This window comes from Rhinoraja longicauda, chromosome 2 (genome assembly GCF_053455715.1).
Source record: "Rhinoraja longicauda isolate Sanriku21f chromosome 2, sRhiLon1.1, whole genome shotgun sequence".
In the NCBI taxonomy this organism is placed as follows: domain Eukaryota; kingdom Metazoa; phylum Chordata; class Chondrichthyes; order Rajiformes; family Arhynchobatidae; genus Rhinoraja; species Rhinoraja longicauda.
The window spans coordinates 97,864,925-97,881,440 of NC_135954.1; the positions used below are offsets into that span (position 1 = coordinate 97,864,925).

Below are 16,516 nucleotides of genomic sequence, written 5' to 3' on the forward strand. Positions count from 1 at the left end.
GAGTACAGTAAGCACACCCTGGTTAACAGAATGATTATGGTGTTCTTTTGCACCGAGGAGCTCCTGCAGCACCAACCAATTGGACTGCTTCAGAGAGGGGCAAAAAGGCCCACTTATCCAAATTTCACACGTGTAGCTGAGAGAATCCTCAAATAAATATATTCATGGAGGAGTTAGATATTGTTCTTGGGGCCAGAGTAATCACGGGATACCGGGACAAACCGAGAACGATTTTGAATTTGAATGATCTGCCATGATCATATTGAATGTCACAGTGATCTCACAAGGCCAAATTGTCGCCTCTTACCTTTCTGCATTTCTTCGTCATTAATCTATATGCAGATCACAGTTCAAGAGATCATGTTCATCTATATACTAAAACTCTTGTTTGTTTGTTCTTGAACTACAGCCATTCCGGTACACGATAGCGTGGCAATTTTAGGCCCACCTTACTCACCATCGTCCCTTTGGTGCTAATGGAAGAAGTTTCATTGAAATCGGTGTTGTCATTTTAAAAGTTATTCACATTTTAAAGTTTAAATCTATCTCCAAGGGAGGGAGGGGGGAGGAGGGAGGATAAGGGAGGTTGAGGGGGATGGAGAGGGGGGAGGGAGGGGAGGAGAGGGTACTGCACCAATGTAGGAGAGGTTTGAGCACAATGGGTCCACTTGGCCTAGTATTAAACTAAAGTTCGCTTTGCAAAAATTGTATCGTGGAGCATTAAGGTGTAAAGGCAAACTCCAGACTACATCTTGGAGACTTAAATCTAATGTGAAATTAAGCATGTGGTACAGTTTTTGGCCTATCAGCTCAATGTTACGATAAACCTTTGAGAAGGTACAATGTACTGTAGATGAGCCTCTCAAATTTATGCAGAAAAATTGTCGCCTCTTACTTTTCTGCATTTCTTCGTCATTAATCTATATGCAGATCACAGTTCAAGAGATCATGTTCATCTATATACTAAAACTCTTGTTTGTTTGTTCTTGAACTACAGCCATTCCGGTACACGATAGCGTGACAATTTTAGGCCCACCTTACTCACCATCGTCCCTTTGGTGCTAATGGAAGAAGTTTCATTGAAATCGGTGTTATCATTTTAAAAGTTATTCACATTTTAAAGTTTAAATCTATCTCCAAGGGAGGGAGGAGGGAGGATAAGGGAGGTTGAGGGGGATGGAGTGGGGGAGAGGGGGGAGGGAGGGGAGGAGAGGGTACTGCACCAATGTAGGAGAGGTTTGAGCACAATGGGTCCACTTGGCCTAGTATTAAACTAAAGTTCGCTTTGCAAAAATTGTATCGTGGAGCATTAAGGTGTAAAGGCAAACTCCAGACTACATCTTGGAGACTTAAATCTAATGTGAAATTAAGCATGTGGTACAGTTTTTGGCCTATCAGCTCAATGTTACGATAAACCTTTGAGAAGGTACAATGTACTGTAGATGAGCCTCTCAAATTTATGCAGAAAAAAGGCCAAACATTGTCCAGAATGCGAAGATCTTTCCTGTTCTTTGAGCAGTGTTATGATTTTTAATGCACTGTGGATTTTGTTAACATTTTGTGCAAAACATTGGAATCTCTGACTGAGCATTCCCTATACGAATGTGCTGAACAAGAATATCTCTATGGAAGCTCGTGTGAAGCTTCCATACACAATCTATTGTTACTTTGGCAAAAATGCTACCTTACAGCCACGACTGGCCACAGAAAAGATCAGTCTCTATGCTGTTCGATAAACTACTTGCAGAGGTGTATTGTGTTCAGTAGATGGAGTATCCCAACAATGTACAGTGCCCTCCATAATGTTTGGGACAAAGACCCATCATTTATTTATTTGCCTCTGTACTCCACAATTTGAGATTTGTAATAGAAAAAAATCACGTGGTTAAAGTGCACATTGTCAGATTTTTTAATACATTTTGGTTTCACCATGTAGAAAGTACAGCTGTGTTTATACATAGTCCCCCGATTTCAGGGCACCATAATGTTTGGGACACATGGCTTCACAGGCGTATGTAATTGCTCAGGTGTGTTTAATTGCCTCCCCAATGCAGGTATAAGAGAGCTCTCAGCACCTCGTCTTTCCTCCAGTCTCCATCGCCTTTAGATACTTTTATTGCTGTTTATCAACATGAGGACCAAAGTTGTGCCAATGAAACTCAAAGAAGTCATTATGAGACTGAGAAACAAGAATAAAACTTAGAGACATCAGCCAAACCTTAGGCTTACCAAAATCAATTGTTTGGAACATCATTAAGGAGAAAGAGATCACTGGAGAGCTTACTAATCGCAAAGGGACTGGCCAAGGAAGACCTCCACAGCTGATGACAGAAGAATTCTCTCTATAATAAAGAAAAGCCCCCAAACACCTGTCCGACAGATCAGAAAAACTCTTCAGGTGTCAGGTGTGGCTTTGTCAATGACCACTGTCTGCAGAAGACCTCATGAACAGAAATAAAGAGGCAACACTGCAAGATGCAAACCACTGGTTATCCGCAAAAATAGGATGGCCGCGTTACAGTTTGCCAAGAAGTACTTAAAAGAGTAACCACAGTTCTGGAAAAAGGTCTTGTGGACAGATGAGCCGAAGATTAACTTATATCAGAGTGATGGCAAGAGCAAAGTATGGTGGAGAAAAGGAACTGCCCAAGATCTAAAGCATACCACCTCATCTGTGAAACATGGTAGTGGGGGTGTTATGGCCGGGCATGTATGGTTGCTGAAGGTACTGACTCACTTATCTTCATTGATGATACAACTGCTGATGGTAGTAACATAATGAATTCTGAAGTGTATAGATGCATCCTATCTGCTCAAATTCAAACAATTGCCTCAAAACTCTGGTTCATTCTACAGCAAGACAATGATCCCAAACATACTGCTAAAGCACCAAAAGAGTTTTTCCAAAGCTAAAACATGGTCAATTCTTGAGTGGCCAAGTCAATCACCTGATCTGAACTTTTTTGTTTTTTTGAACAATTGAGCATGCCTTTTAGTTGCTGAAAAGAAAACTGAAGGGTACTAGCCCCCAAAACAAGCATAAGCTAAAGATTGCTGCAATACAGGCCTGGCAGAGCATCACCAGAGAAGACACCCATCAACTGGTGATGTCCATGAATCATAGACTTCAAGTTGTTATTACATGCAAAAGATATGCAACAAAATACTAAACAAGACTACTTTCATTTACATGACATTGCTGTGTCCCAAACATTATGGTGCCCTGAAATCGGGGACGATGTTTAAACACTGCTTTAATTTCTACATGGTGAAACCAAAATGTATAAAAATGGCCTTAATTAAAATCTGACAATGTGCACTTTAACCACATGCAATTTTTTTCTATTACAAATCTCAAATTGTGGCATTCAGAGGCAAATAAATAAATGATGGGTCTTTGTCCCAAACATTATGGAGGGCACTGTATCCACTCCCAATTTCTCTCATCACCCATCTGAAACTTTCATTCCTGAAAACTCCAACTTCGGGCAACACTTTGGCGCAGTGGTAGAGTTGCTGCCATACAGCCCCAGAGACCCAGGTTCAATCTTGACTCGAGGTGCTGTCTGTATGGAGTTTGTACGTTCTCCCTGTGTCCAGCATGGATTTCGTCACACACTCCAAAGACGTGCAGGTTTGAAAGCTAATTGGCTTCATAAAATTGTAAATTGTCCCTAGTGCGTGTAGGATAGTGTTAGTGTGTGGGGATTGCTGATCGGCGCGAACACAGTAGACCGAAGGGCTTGCTCCCGCGCTGTCTTTCTGAACTAAACTTTGAAGCCTCCCTAAGCAAGGTTGATGAGTGAAGGATGTTTTCCATTTATGGTTACATTATGGTCCCAGCTTTGTGACAGCACTGAATGTTTGGAGTCCTGGTTTATTTTCCATTAGTGGCCAATTTGTTATGTTATTTCAGTGAATAAGAATACATAGTAAGAAGTGGAAATTTGACTTGCATTGTAACCGTGAATAAGTGAATTTTGTACAGTAAGTTTTTAAAACAGTGGTCTGTGGCACCATTGCTCTTATTTCATGCTATATATCCATCTGCTCTTAGTTATAGGGAAAGAGCATACTGTGGCGGCTCCCAAGGGTCGGGCCATACCACTACCGACCCCTCGGCACGGAAATGGACCAGTCCAGGAGGGCGGTCCGGACTACATATATAAGGACAAGGTTTTGGGCGCGAAGCCATTCCGGCAGACTCGACCCGTCTGATAACCGTGTATTAAAACCATAACGACCCCAAAATACCTGGCTCCTTGCCTTTATTTCGGGCCTCTACTGACGTGCCACATTGGTGACCTCGACGGTCCATTCACAGTATGATGGACACAAGATCAAAAGCCGACCGTCCGTCCAGCTCGCAGGCCGACCAGGCCGCAGCTGTCGACGCGGTAGCAATCAAGCTTCCGACTTTCTGGACCACCCGGGCTCGCGTTTGGTTTTACCAAGCGGAGGCCCAGTTCCAGCTGCGGGGCATCACATCGGATGACACCCGTTTCTTCCACCTGGTGGGAGCCCTTGACCAGGACACGGCCGAAGAGGTCACGGAGTTCCTCCAGGACCCACCGGCCCACGATAAGTACACAGCCCTGAAGGAGCTGCTGCTCCAAACTTACGGGCTAACCCGAATGGAGCAGGCCGAAAGGCTCCTCCACATGCCAGGCCTCGGTGACCGGCGCCCATCTAGCCTCCTGAAGGAGATGGTCGCGTTGCTCGACGGGCACAGACCTTGCCTGATGTTTGAGTACACTTACCTGCACCTGCTGCCGGCCGACATTCGCCTGCAGCTCACCGATGCCTCCTTTGCAGACACCCGGGCCCTCGGCAGGCGCGCGGACGCGCTGTGGCGGGGGAGCTGTGGAAGGAGTGACAGCTATGCCCCGGAGGCCTGCGAGATTGCCCCCGGTGGCCATCGCGGGTCCTGCACCCGCACATGCACCTGCATTCCCACACCAGCAGGCTCCAGCCAGCAGGAGGCACTGGTGTTATTACCACCAGCGCTGGGGTGCTGCAGCCCGACAATGTCGCCAGCCGTGCACGTTCCCGGGAAACGCCGGGGCCGGCTGCCAATAGTCCCCGCGGCGGCCGGCCAGATTCACCGCCTCTTCGCCTGGGATCGGCGCTCCGGGGGCCACTTCCTCGTGCATACCGGGGCGGAGCTGAGCGTCCTGCCCCCTTCGCTGCTGGACATTCGTTCTGGGAAGCGAGGGCCCATCCTCACCGCTGCAAACGTGAGCCACATTCGGACTTATGGCGTCCGCACGGTCCACATCGTTCTCGGCGCCAGTCATTTCACGTGGCAGTTTCCTATCGCCGACGTCTCCCAGCCGTTGCTCGGGGCTGACTTTCTGCGGGCTCATTCTCTCCTGGTGGACGTCAGGCAGCAGCGCTTGGTCCACTCCGCCACGATGGAGCCCATTGCGCTGCGGCTGAATGAGCCCATTGTACGCCCGCTGTCGTCCGTGGACTCCCATTTCGCTCGGGTTCTGGCGGAGTTTCCAGATATTATGGCCCCGCAATTCCGGTCGTTGACCCCCAAGCACGGGGTGTTCCATTACATAATAACTACCGGTCCACGCCAACTGCCGCCTGAGAAGCTACGCCTGGCACGACAGGAGTTCCGCACGATGGAGTCCTTGGGGATCGTCCGCCCTTCCAACAGCCCATGGGCATCCCTACTCCACATGGTCCCCAAGGCAAACGGGGGCTGGAGACCTTGCGGGGATTATCGGCGGCTGAACGTCGCAACCGCCGAGGACCGATACCCCATGCCCCACATCCAGGACTTCAACGCCCATTTGGCTGGGGCCACGATATTCTCGAAGGTGGATCTGGTGCGAGGCTACAACCAGATCCCGGTCCACCCGGAGGATGTGCCCAAGACGGCAATCATCCGGTTTCTGGTTTCCCCGTCCGTCCTCGGTGCGTGGCCTGCAGTAGTTCATCGGCATGGTGGCCTTTTATCACCGGTTCCTGCCATCCGCGGCCCACATCATGCGGCCGCTATACGAGCTGCTGGCAGGCAAGCGTAAGAACGTCGTGTGGACCGACGAGGCGGTAACGGCTTTTGACGACGTAAAGGAGGCCCTGGCTCGGGCTGTGCTGCTGGTTCACCCACGGGAGGATGCCCCGACAGCCCTTACGGTGGACTCCTCAGAGTTGGCGGTTGGTGCCGTACTGGAGCAACTGACGGACGGGGGTTGGCGCCCCCTGGCCTTCTTCAGCCGGCACCTCAACAACGCCCAGAGGAAGTACAGCGCCTTCGACCGCGAGCTCCTCGCCCTGTACCTGGCCGTTCGTCACTTCCGCTATTTTCTGGAGGGCCGCCCGTTCACCGCTTACACGGACCACAAGCCGCTCACGTTCGCCCTGGCAAAGGTCTCCTAACCATGGTCTGCCCGACAGCAGCGCCAGTTGGCGTACATCTCGGAATTCACTACCTCCATCCGCTTCATCGAGGGGAAGGAAAACCGGGTGGCCGACGCGTTGTCTACCGCCTACCGGACTGCCATCTCTGGCCTCCACCTTGAGGATGTTCCCCTCGGACCCGGAGGAGCGACGATACTGTGCGATGTGTCGGCAGGACAGCCGCGCGCCATCGTCCCGGCCGCGTGGCGCCGGAGGGTGTTCGACGTTGTCCACGGGCTGGCTCACCCATCCATCCGGGCGACGACCGCACTGGTAGCTGCGCGGTTCATGTGGCACGGTCTGCGCAAGCAGGTTGGCCACTGGGCCCGCACCTGCATTCCGTGCCAGACGGCAAAATTCAACGCCACGTCCGGGCGCCACTCCAAGAGATCGGTCTACCCTGCCGACGTTTCGACCACCTGCACGTGGACATTGTGGGCCCGCACCCACCTCCTCACGGTGGTGGACCGCTTCACGCGGTGGCCGGAGGCCATACCGCTGGCCGATACATCAACAGCCACATGCGCTCGTGCGTTGGCCGTGCACTGGATTGCTCGCTTTGGGGTGCCGGTGGTCATCTCATCGGACCGGGAGCCACAGTTCACCTCCGAGCTGTAGTCGGCCATGGCCCACCTGTTGGGCGTGCGGCTGCACCACACCATGGCCTATCACCCGCAGGCAAACGTCCTGGTGGAGAGGTTCCACCGGCAGCTGAAGACAGCGCTGAAGGCGCGACTCTCCGGCCCCGACTGGATGGACGAGCTACCATGGGTCTTGCTGGGCATCCGGACTGCGCCCAAGGAGGACCTGGCTTCATCGTCAGCGGCGCTTGTATACGGGTCCCCGCTCACGGTGCCCGGGGAGTTCGTGCCCTCGTTGCCGGGGCGAGAGGAACCGCCCTCATCCACCCTACAGCGCCTCCGAGAGCGAGTTGGCAAGCCTGCACCCGTGCCGACGTCCCGCCATGGGACATTCCGCCCTTACGTGCCATCGGCCCTCCGGGACTGCGCCTTTGTGTTCCTGCGCCGTGACGCCCACCGGACGCCACTCCAGAGGCCGTATGAGGGCCCGTACCGGGTGCTGGAGCACGGACAGACTACCTTTGTCTTGGACATGGGGGGCCGGCTGGAGGCAGTGTCAATTGACCGCCTGAAGCCGGCCCACTTAGACATTGACCAACTGGTGCGGGTTGCCCAGCCTCGGCCATGAGGTCGCCCACCTTTGCGGGTCCCTCTGTCGACCGATTACCGTACGCGGTCCGGTCGGGTTGTGCGACCACCAGTGCGCTTCGTGCCTCCGGTTCTGGGGGGGGATCCTGTGGGGGCTCCCAAGGGTCGGGCCATACCACTACCGACCCCTCGGCACGGAAATGGACCAGTCCAGGAGGGCAGTCCGGACTACATAGATAAGGACAAGGTTTTGGGCGCGAAGCCATTCCGGCAGACTCGACCCGTCTGATAACCGTGTATTAAAACCATAACGCCCCCCAAAATACCTGGCTCCTTGCCTTTATTTCGGGCCTCTACCGACGCGCCACAATACTTTATTATAAGCATAAAATCGAATATGTGGTTGATTTGGATACAAACTATGTGCTTTCAAGCAGATTGGCAAAATGATATTTAATACAAAAATGTGAGGAGTCAAATTTCGGGAAAAGTTCTCCATTAAATGATTTAGTAACAGAGGAAATTACAGACTGTGTATATTTGTTGATAGATAATCTTACTTTTGCTTAGATTTTAAAATCTATTACAATCACAGCATGACAAGTTGCTAGTTATGACACAAATGCATTAAGTATTGAGTGCACCATTATGCTTCAAACATAATGCTGTATGACTAAACAATGAAATAGTTTTGTTGGCCCTCATCTACTCTTCTAGATGTGCTCTCAATGTTGAGAGATCCATAGAAGCAGAAAACAGAGTGCACAAAATTTTGTTGCACTATGTCTGCATTACGCTGATGAATAGGTTAATGTTATCCTGCTGGTAAAGTGAATTTGTTTTTATATCCATACAGTAAATCTGTCTGTTTACTTTACAGTTAAAAGGGATCATTATAAGAACACTTCAGATGATATGTGTTTTATTGCTTCTGCACTTCCACACAAATCTTGCTTTATGGACTGAAAAATAAACATTATTTGAGTTGATGTTTTCTCCCCACACTTTATTTAAAGTTGAAATAAAATATTATACTTGGTTCAATGGAACATCTGGTCTCAACTAATGCAACTCAACTGTGTTTTGCTGAACCAGATCAGTGTAACGAGAGGGTGCATTAAAATCATTTAAATCTTTAATGTCCATGGAAATAATTTTCCAATAGTAAAGTATGGAAAGGAAGTAGACATTAAAAAGTGATTTTTTTTTTTGCCAACAAAAGGTAATGAATTGACAATTATGTTATTGTAGATGCATTGTTATACAAGTAACTTTTGTATGTAGTGACTATTATGATCATAGACTGTCAGTTCTCTGGCAGATGCCCAGAGTATGGGGCAGGGGAGACTGGATGCCAAAAATATTTTTAGATGCAATTACCCTTTTGTTAAGAACTATTACTCATTGGAAACATCTATTGTTGAGGTTTGCAACATTTTAAATTAAAATCATAGAATCATTACAACATGGAATGGGGCCATTTGGCCCATCATGCCCTCAAGAGCTCAGCGCTGGACAAATCTGGTGAGACACATTCCCCCAGCTTTTTCTTTGTTGTCCTGTGGCGCGTTCTCACTCAAATATTTGGCCAATTCCCTATTAAAAGCAACAATTAGATCTACTGTTGTTCTTACAGATGATGAATCCCATGTCACAGCTCTTCATTGCTGGAACAATTTATTTTTCTCAACTCAATTGGATCCTTTGTGGTTTTAAATACTTGTTTTCTGCCACCTCTCAACTGGATCTCTCCAAGCAATATTATCCTTTTCATGTCCTTTCTACCCACAAAATCAAAGTACTTAATTGCAATGACCATTCTGTTTGTGTATGTTTAGGTTGCTCTACATTCAACTGAGGATCCAATCATTTTTTTCATTGTGTAATGTATGATAAAATTGTCCATTGGAGTCCATGATTATTGAGGCTAACAGAGCTAAATCCTCCAGCTAAATTTACAAAAATATCAAGAACCCAAGCATAAGAACCGAAGCAGGTCATTCAGGCCCTCCTTGGAAGCTTTTCTATTTCAGAGCAGCACAGTGGCGTAGCTGATAGAGCTACCGCCTCCAAGCACCAGAGACCTAGGGTTGAACCTGACCTTGGGTGTTGGCTGTGTGGAGTTTGCATGTTATCCCTATGACAAAGTGGGTTTCCTCCAGGTATTAATTTGGCCTCTGTAAAGTTCCTGCCCGTATGTCGGGGCCAGCTGAGAAAGTTGGAGAACATAGAACTAGTGTGAATGGGTGATCAGTGGATGATGTGGGTTCGGTGGGCTGAAGACCTTGTTTCCACGCTGTATCTTTACACTGCACATAGGATAAATATTGCTTATTCTTTATCATTCCACAGTCAAAATTCAGGAATCAATTTTTAAATTATGCTTTCATTATTGAAAGGAAAATCTTCATCTCTTTATTTTCAGATTCATAACAGTCGTGGTGAGTTCCAACTACGTGTAACATTAGAAAACCTACTTTCAGCAGAGCAAGTTGGACGGTGGTGGATTGTAGGATCTTCATGGAGTGTTGCTCCTATGATTGACCACGCTGTTTCCAAAACACAGCAAGATGTCGTTGTGGGAGGGGTGAGTATTTAGCTTGCTTTTTGTATTTTGGCAATGGAAATTTTGGTCAATGCAAATGAAAAAAAATCACTGCTTTCAAAAATTATGCAATGATTATAAGGAGCTAATTCTGTTTTCACTCCTGTGTAGCTGGGTTGCTTTCCCTGTTGTAATCTTGTAAACGTCATCTAATTTTCAGTATTGCATATCTTCATCACATGTTGTGGCTGTATATGCATTACCTTTGTTTGAAATCTATTCTAAAAAAATTTTTTAAACATTCTATAATCGGGAAATATTTCTAACTTTCCTGGTACTTACAACTTGATCACTTACAATTTACGGTCTCGAACAATTTGAATGTCTATTTTATGCAACATGGTATTTTTTGCACTATCCGGGGGTGATGAGTGGGTCATCGACAAAGATGTCACTCTGAATAAATGAAGGGCATTGATGACATTACACCTGAAGTATTGTGTACCTTTTTAGTCTCCTGCCTTTTTTTTTTCCTGAGGTCTCTCTCACTTGTTTTATTACAGTTATGCAAGGCATTGGTCAAGTCACATCCAAAGGATTGTGTACAGTTTTTAGTCTGCATCTGCACTATTCCTGAAGCCTCAATTAGTTCTTCATGCTGTGTTGGACTAACAAGGTGCTAGAAGCCTGGCTGCCAGAGTTGCCTCACAAAACAGAGCCACGTCCTCTTCAAAGCAAATGGCAGCAGGTTCTCGGATGGTAAATTCTGAACCCCCACCCTTGGATCATTCTGGTGGCCTTTCAACCATTTCTCTCAGCTTAAAGTATTAGAAATTAATTCTCAAAAATAAACCAAGCCACTTAAGTTTTAAAGGTTAATGTCTCCGTCAATGGGGTCACACTGCATCTGGCAGCTATCCCTGACATAAAGTTGGGGAGCCAAATATAGAATACATCCAGCTCCACTGCTCAGAACATTTCCAGTTTAATAATGCATTCAAAGTGAAAGGTGAGCTAACCCATGAGAAGGATGTAGTTGCTGGTTCTCTTCCACTTTTGCCCAAACCTTTATGTATTGTTCAGATATAACTTTGTATTATTGATTTAAATTAATTGTCTGAAAATTTCCACTGGCACATGAACAAAAATATGCTAATTAGTTCCACCATCCCAACAGTGATTAGAAAGGTGAATCAAGAACAGGTACAGTGGCAGCAGTTAGTGAAGCTGCTTCCTCACAGCTCCAGTGACACGGGTTCAGTCCTGACCTCCAGTGCTGTCCTTGTGGAACTTACATATTCTCTTAGTAAGTTGTGTCAAAGTTATTACAACTCATGACCAGGTATTAAAATAATAACCAAAAAATGATGGAAACCTGAAATAAGAACAGGTATTGCTGGGATACAACATCATCAACCCACCATCCACTTTTGCTTGAAATTTTTTTTAAAACCTCCTTATGAAGCTGCCTGATCTGTTGAATATTTTCATTGGAGTACAACTTATAAATGTTCATGTCTTGTCATCTTCTCATTTTCTTCAGTTTCCGGTTTTCCAGTTTAACACAGCTCAGAATCAGAGGTACTCCCATCCCTGAGTCCCCATTCCCCTTTTTTCCCCACCCCGTCCCTTTTAACCCATATCTCTCCTCTCATTTCACTCTCTCCTCTCATTTCACTCCTCTCCTTTTCTGTCACCATTTTCACCTCTAACCTTTATCACTTACTTCGCCCATTTGCAGATCATTTTTCCCTCACCTGTGTCCATCAATCACTTGCCAGGCTTTGTCCTGTCCACACCCCCCACTTTTCTAGCTTTCTCCCCCTTATTCCTATCACTATGAAGAAGGGTCCTGTCCCGTAATGTCAATCTGTCGTTTCCCTCCGCTGATGCTGCCTGACCAGCTGAGCTCCTAGTGCACTATGATTTGATCAAAAATATTCAGATAATTTTTTTTAAATAACTGCGTGCATAATAATTGACAGAATGAATAACATAATGGTGAAAATAACACTGAAGTAAAGAGAGAAACTGTAGATAGCATTGGAACAGGTCTTTTGGCCCACCAAGTCTGCACACTGCCAATAATACAATAATCCAATTTTTTTTAATTCTCCACACATTTTAATCCACCATTCATCTAGATTTCACAGGCAATTTTAAATGACCATTTATGCACCCAACCCACATGGCTTTGGGATGAGGGCAGAAACCAAAGCAGCCAGACGAAACGCGCATTCTCACATGCATAACGTGCGAACTCCACACAGTCAGCACCCGAGTTCAAGCTTGAACCCAGGTCTCTTTGGTCGTGAGGCAGCAGCCCTTCTGGCTGTGCCACTGTGCTGCAAACTTGGGAAATTAGAATTTATTTAAATGTTGCTTTTCTCAAATTCTTCTATGATATCCCCAAAATGGTCCATTGCCAATAATTTATCAATGGACAAACATTAGCCTGCTCCACCACAACTGTAAAATAATTATGAATTATCATCACATATTATTCCAGTTTGTTTGGAACATTTCTGGTTTTAAATGTGCTTTCCAACCAAGAAAATAAAACCCCATAATGTACCCTTCAACTGCAATCAATATTTCTCCATATTTGTTATGTTTTAGCTAAGTGGAAAACTTATGGAGCTGGCACGCAAACAAAGGATGAATACAGATATACGGAAAAACATCTTCTGTGTCATGATGACCAGTGAGGATTACTTGGATGCTTTTGAAAAACTCCTGAGGTCAGTATCTAACCCTTCTCCTTGACTGGATCCACCTACTACTTGCCAGGTCTTGCCCCACCCCTTCTCACTTCTTCCATCTATTCGCCTTCTACTCTTATCAATCTGAAGGGTCATCACCTAAAATATCATCAATCCAATTCCCTCAACATCTGCTGCCTAACCCACTGAGTTCCTCCAGCAGTTTGTTGCTTTTGGCTTCAGGTCATAACCCACTTGTTCCATTCCTGAGCACCAAATAACTTGTCGCAGCTGACAATAGATGTAATAGATGTTGAGCCAAATTGTGCTATCGGTCACAAAGGAATAGCCTTGGACAGCATTAAATATACAGCTTTGAGCCCATTCCACTTTGCCTAATATCATTTGAGTATGAGTAGTCAGTTCAAACAGCTTCCATGTCCAGAGAAAGTAAGTGGGGGTTAGTTAACAAGCAGCATAGCACCATGGGTGACAGATAATTTGCTCCATTAATTCATTTGTGGAACAGTGAATGAAGTAAACACAAATTACTTCAATTCATAAAGTTGAAGGCACCACACAGGACTGGAATGTGTATACATGCTGGCACTTTAATGCATTAATAAGATGTGTCTCATTGATACAGCTGTCAATTTTCAGATTAATCCTCAAATCAATTGCTGGTACATTCAGATCACATTGCCTTATTCCAGGACCTGTACAAGAGATATTTGGGTAACCAAGCCAAAGCAGATTTAACTGATAATTTACTGTTGAGGTCTCTGCTCGGAGTATTGTGTACCGATGTTGGGAGATCATGTTACAGTTGTATAAGAGATTGGTGAGGCAGCATTTAGAGGAAAGTGTTCATTTTTGGTCACCATGTTGTCGGAAAGATGTTGTCAAACTGGAAAGGGTGCAGAGAAGATTTACGAGAATGTTGCCAGGCTTGAGCTATAAGGAGAGCTTGAGCAGGCCAGGACTTTATTCCTTGTAGCGCAGGAGGATGAGGGACAATCTTATGGAGGTATACAAGATCAAGAGGAATAGATCAGGTAAATTAACAGTCTTCTGCCCAGAGTAGGGGAATCAAGAACCAGGGGACATAGGTTTAAGGTGAGTGGGGGAAAGATTTAATAGGAACCTGAGGGGTAACTTTTTTTTACACATAGTCTGGTGGGTATATGGAACAAACTGCCTGTGTTTCCAAATACACAGGACAAGATGTTAGAAATGCAAAGTGCCAAATGTCAACTTGCTCCCGGTGATGATGGGAGGCTTATGCACTCACCTATGCTCCTCCGATGTTGAGAAAGGCTAGGCAGACACGTCATTGGGGTTATCAAGTGGGCACCTACTTTCATCGACGTTTTGCTGATTGAACCCACGACGTCTCCAGTAGGCTCAGCAGTGCATTCTGGCGTTCCAGAACCACCCCCCTCTGCATCTGCCTAGCCGACTTATTTGGGAGACCAGATGGGGTCTTTCCTCTTCAGCCAGAGCCACTGGTTACTCCGCTCTGCCACCTGTGCTGTTTCCTTGATAGCCTGGCGTAGGGCTTGTCCGCTGATCCCCAGGTCCTTCATCAGTCTTACGGTAGATGTTGCCACAAATCCTCGACATCCAACTTCTACCGGGCAGATCTTTGCTCTCCAGCCCCGCTGTTCTGCCTCCGCTGCAAGGTCTGTGTCGCGCAGTTTCTTTCTTTCAAAGGCTTCCTGCACAGCATCCTCCCAAGGGACTGTGAGCTCCACAAAATACACCATGCGCTGAGAGTTGGACCAGAGGACAAGATCAGGCCTCAAGTTGGTGATGGCTATCTCTGGTGGAACTGTAAGCCGTTGGTCCACATCCACCAGCATCTGCAAGTCACGGGCTGCCTCCAGCTGTCCAAACCTTGTCCTTGGTGGAATTTTCCGTTGATTTTGTTCCCCCTCCCGAACAAAGGCAATTGGCATAACTGGGTTGGTTGGTCTGGGCGGCAGGGCATTGTTGGTTGTTCTCCTGCTTTCCAGAGTCGCTGCCAGGCATTTGATTATGTCTCCAGGTGTACCGTCCTTGGGAGAGGCTTACTTTACACCCAGTGAGGATGTGCTTAAGCGTGGCTGGTGTTGAACACAGGGGGCATGATGGATCTTCGCCCAGCCATTGGTTGAGATTTTTTGGGCTAGGAAGGACATCATAGGTTGCCCGAATGAGGAAGCTTATCCTGCTCGCCTCCATCACCCACATGTCCTTCCAGCTGATCTTCCGCTTTTCCACACTCTCCCATCTCATCCACTGGCCCTGTTTAGCTTGCGACACGGCCTTGGCACACCTACTCGACTCCTCCTGTCGGCGGACTTAGGAGTTTATTCCTTGTAGCGCAGGAGGATGAGGGACAATCTTATGGAGGTATACAAGATCAAGAGGAATAGATCAGGTAAATTCACAGTCTTCTGCCCAGAGTAGGGGAATCAAGAACCAGAGGACATAGGTTTAAGGTGAGTGGGCGAAAGATTTAATAGGAACCTGAGAGGTAACTTCTTTTTACACATAGTCTGGTGGGTATATGGAATAAACTGCCTGTGAAGATAGTTGAGGCAGGTACTATCATAACATTTAAGAGACATTTGGACATGTACCTGGTTAGAGTAGGCTCAGAGGGATATTGGCCAAGTGTGGGCAGGTGGCACTATTATAGATGGGGCATGTTGGTCGATGTGGGTAAGTTGAGCAGAAGGACCTGTTACCACGCTGTATGACTCCCCCAGCAGAAAGAAAATCTGGGTGTTAGGTGATTCAAAAAACATTCAAATTTGCTGAGGAATGTATATACGCTCTTTTCTTTTTCCCTGTTCTGGCAATTTCCCTGAAATTAGCAAAAAAATCAGTTTGCTGTAAAGTTGAAGTTCACATCTACCTGTCCAGATGTGTTGCTCACTTCTCCAGTGTTGGATGTATTCAGAGAATGTCCTAACTTTGGTTCCAGGTCTTGTTTTCACTGTTCAACCCTACATTCAAATTTAGCTTAGCCTGGTACTCAAAGTATTTCAATTAGCGATCAGGTTTTTTTCCCCCCCCATATTTTCTTAAAAATGCTGTTGTGGCGGCTCCCAAGGGTCGGGCCATACTACTACCGACCCCTCGGCACGGGAATGGACCAGTCCCGGGAGGCGGTCCTGGACTCAGGTATATAAGGACAAGGTTTGGGCGCCAAGCCATTCCGGCAGACTAGACCCGTCTGAGACCCACGATACAATAAATATACCTTCCCGAAATACCTGGCTCCTTGCCTTTATCGACGCACTACATTGGTGACCCCGACGGTCCATTCATTAGGATGGACAAAAAAGCAGAATCCGACCGCCCGTCCGGCTCGCAGGCCGACCAGGCCCCAGCTGTCGACGCGGTAGGAATCAAGCTCCCGACCTTCTGGACCACCCGGGCTCGCGTTTGGTTTTACCAAGCGGAGGCCCAGTTCCAGCTGCAGGGCATCACAGTGGATAACACCCGGTTTTTCCACCTGGTGGGAGCCCTTGACCAGGACACGGCCGAAGAGGTAACGGAGTTCCTCCAGGACCCACCGGCCGACGGTAAATATAAAGCCCTTAAGGAGCTGCTGCTCCAAACCTACGGGCTAACCCGAATGGAGCGGGCCGAAAGGCTCCTCCACATGCCAGGCCTCGGTGACCGGCGCCCATCTA

The 16,516-nt window shown here is 47.0% G+C and overlaps 1 protein-coding gene across 2 annotated transcripts in view; it reads left to right on the forward strand.

Annotated features, from left to right (window-relative positions):
- The window catches only part of nom1 (nucleolar protein with MIF4G domain 1), a 58,550-nt gene that overhangs the window by 23,070 nt on the left and 18,964 nt on the right, over positions 1 to 16,516 (forward strand). For both annotated transcript variants that reach the window (XM_078424844.1, XM_078424852.1), the window contains exons 6-7: positions 10,009 to 10,170; positions 12,748 to 12,869. In XM_078424844.1, the coding sequence (XP_078280970.1) occupies positions 10,009 to 10,170; positions 12,748 to 12,869 (284 nt within the window). The remainder of the gene's footprint in view (positions 1 to 10,008; positions 10,171 to 12,747; positions 12,870 to 16,516) is intronic.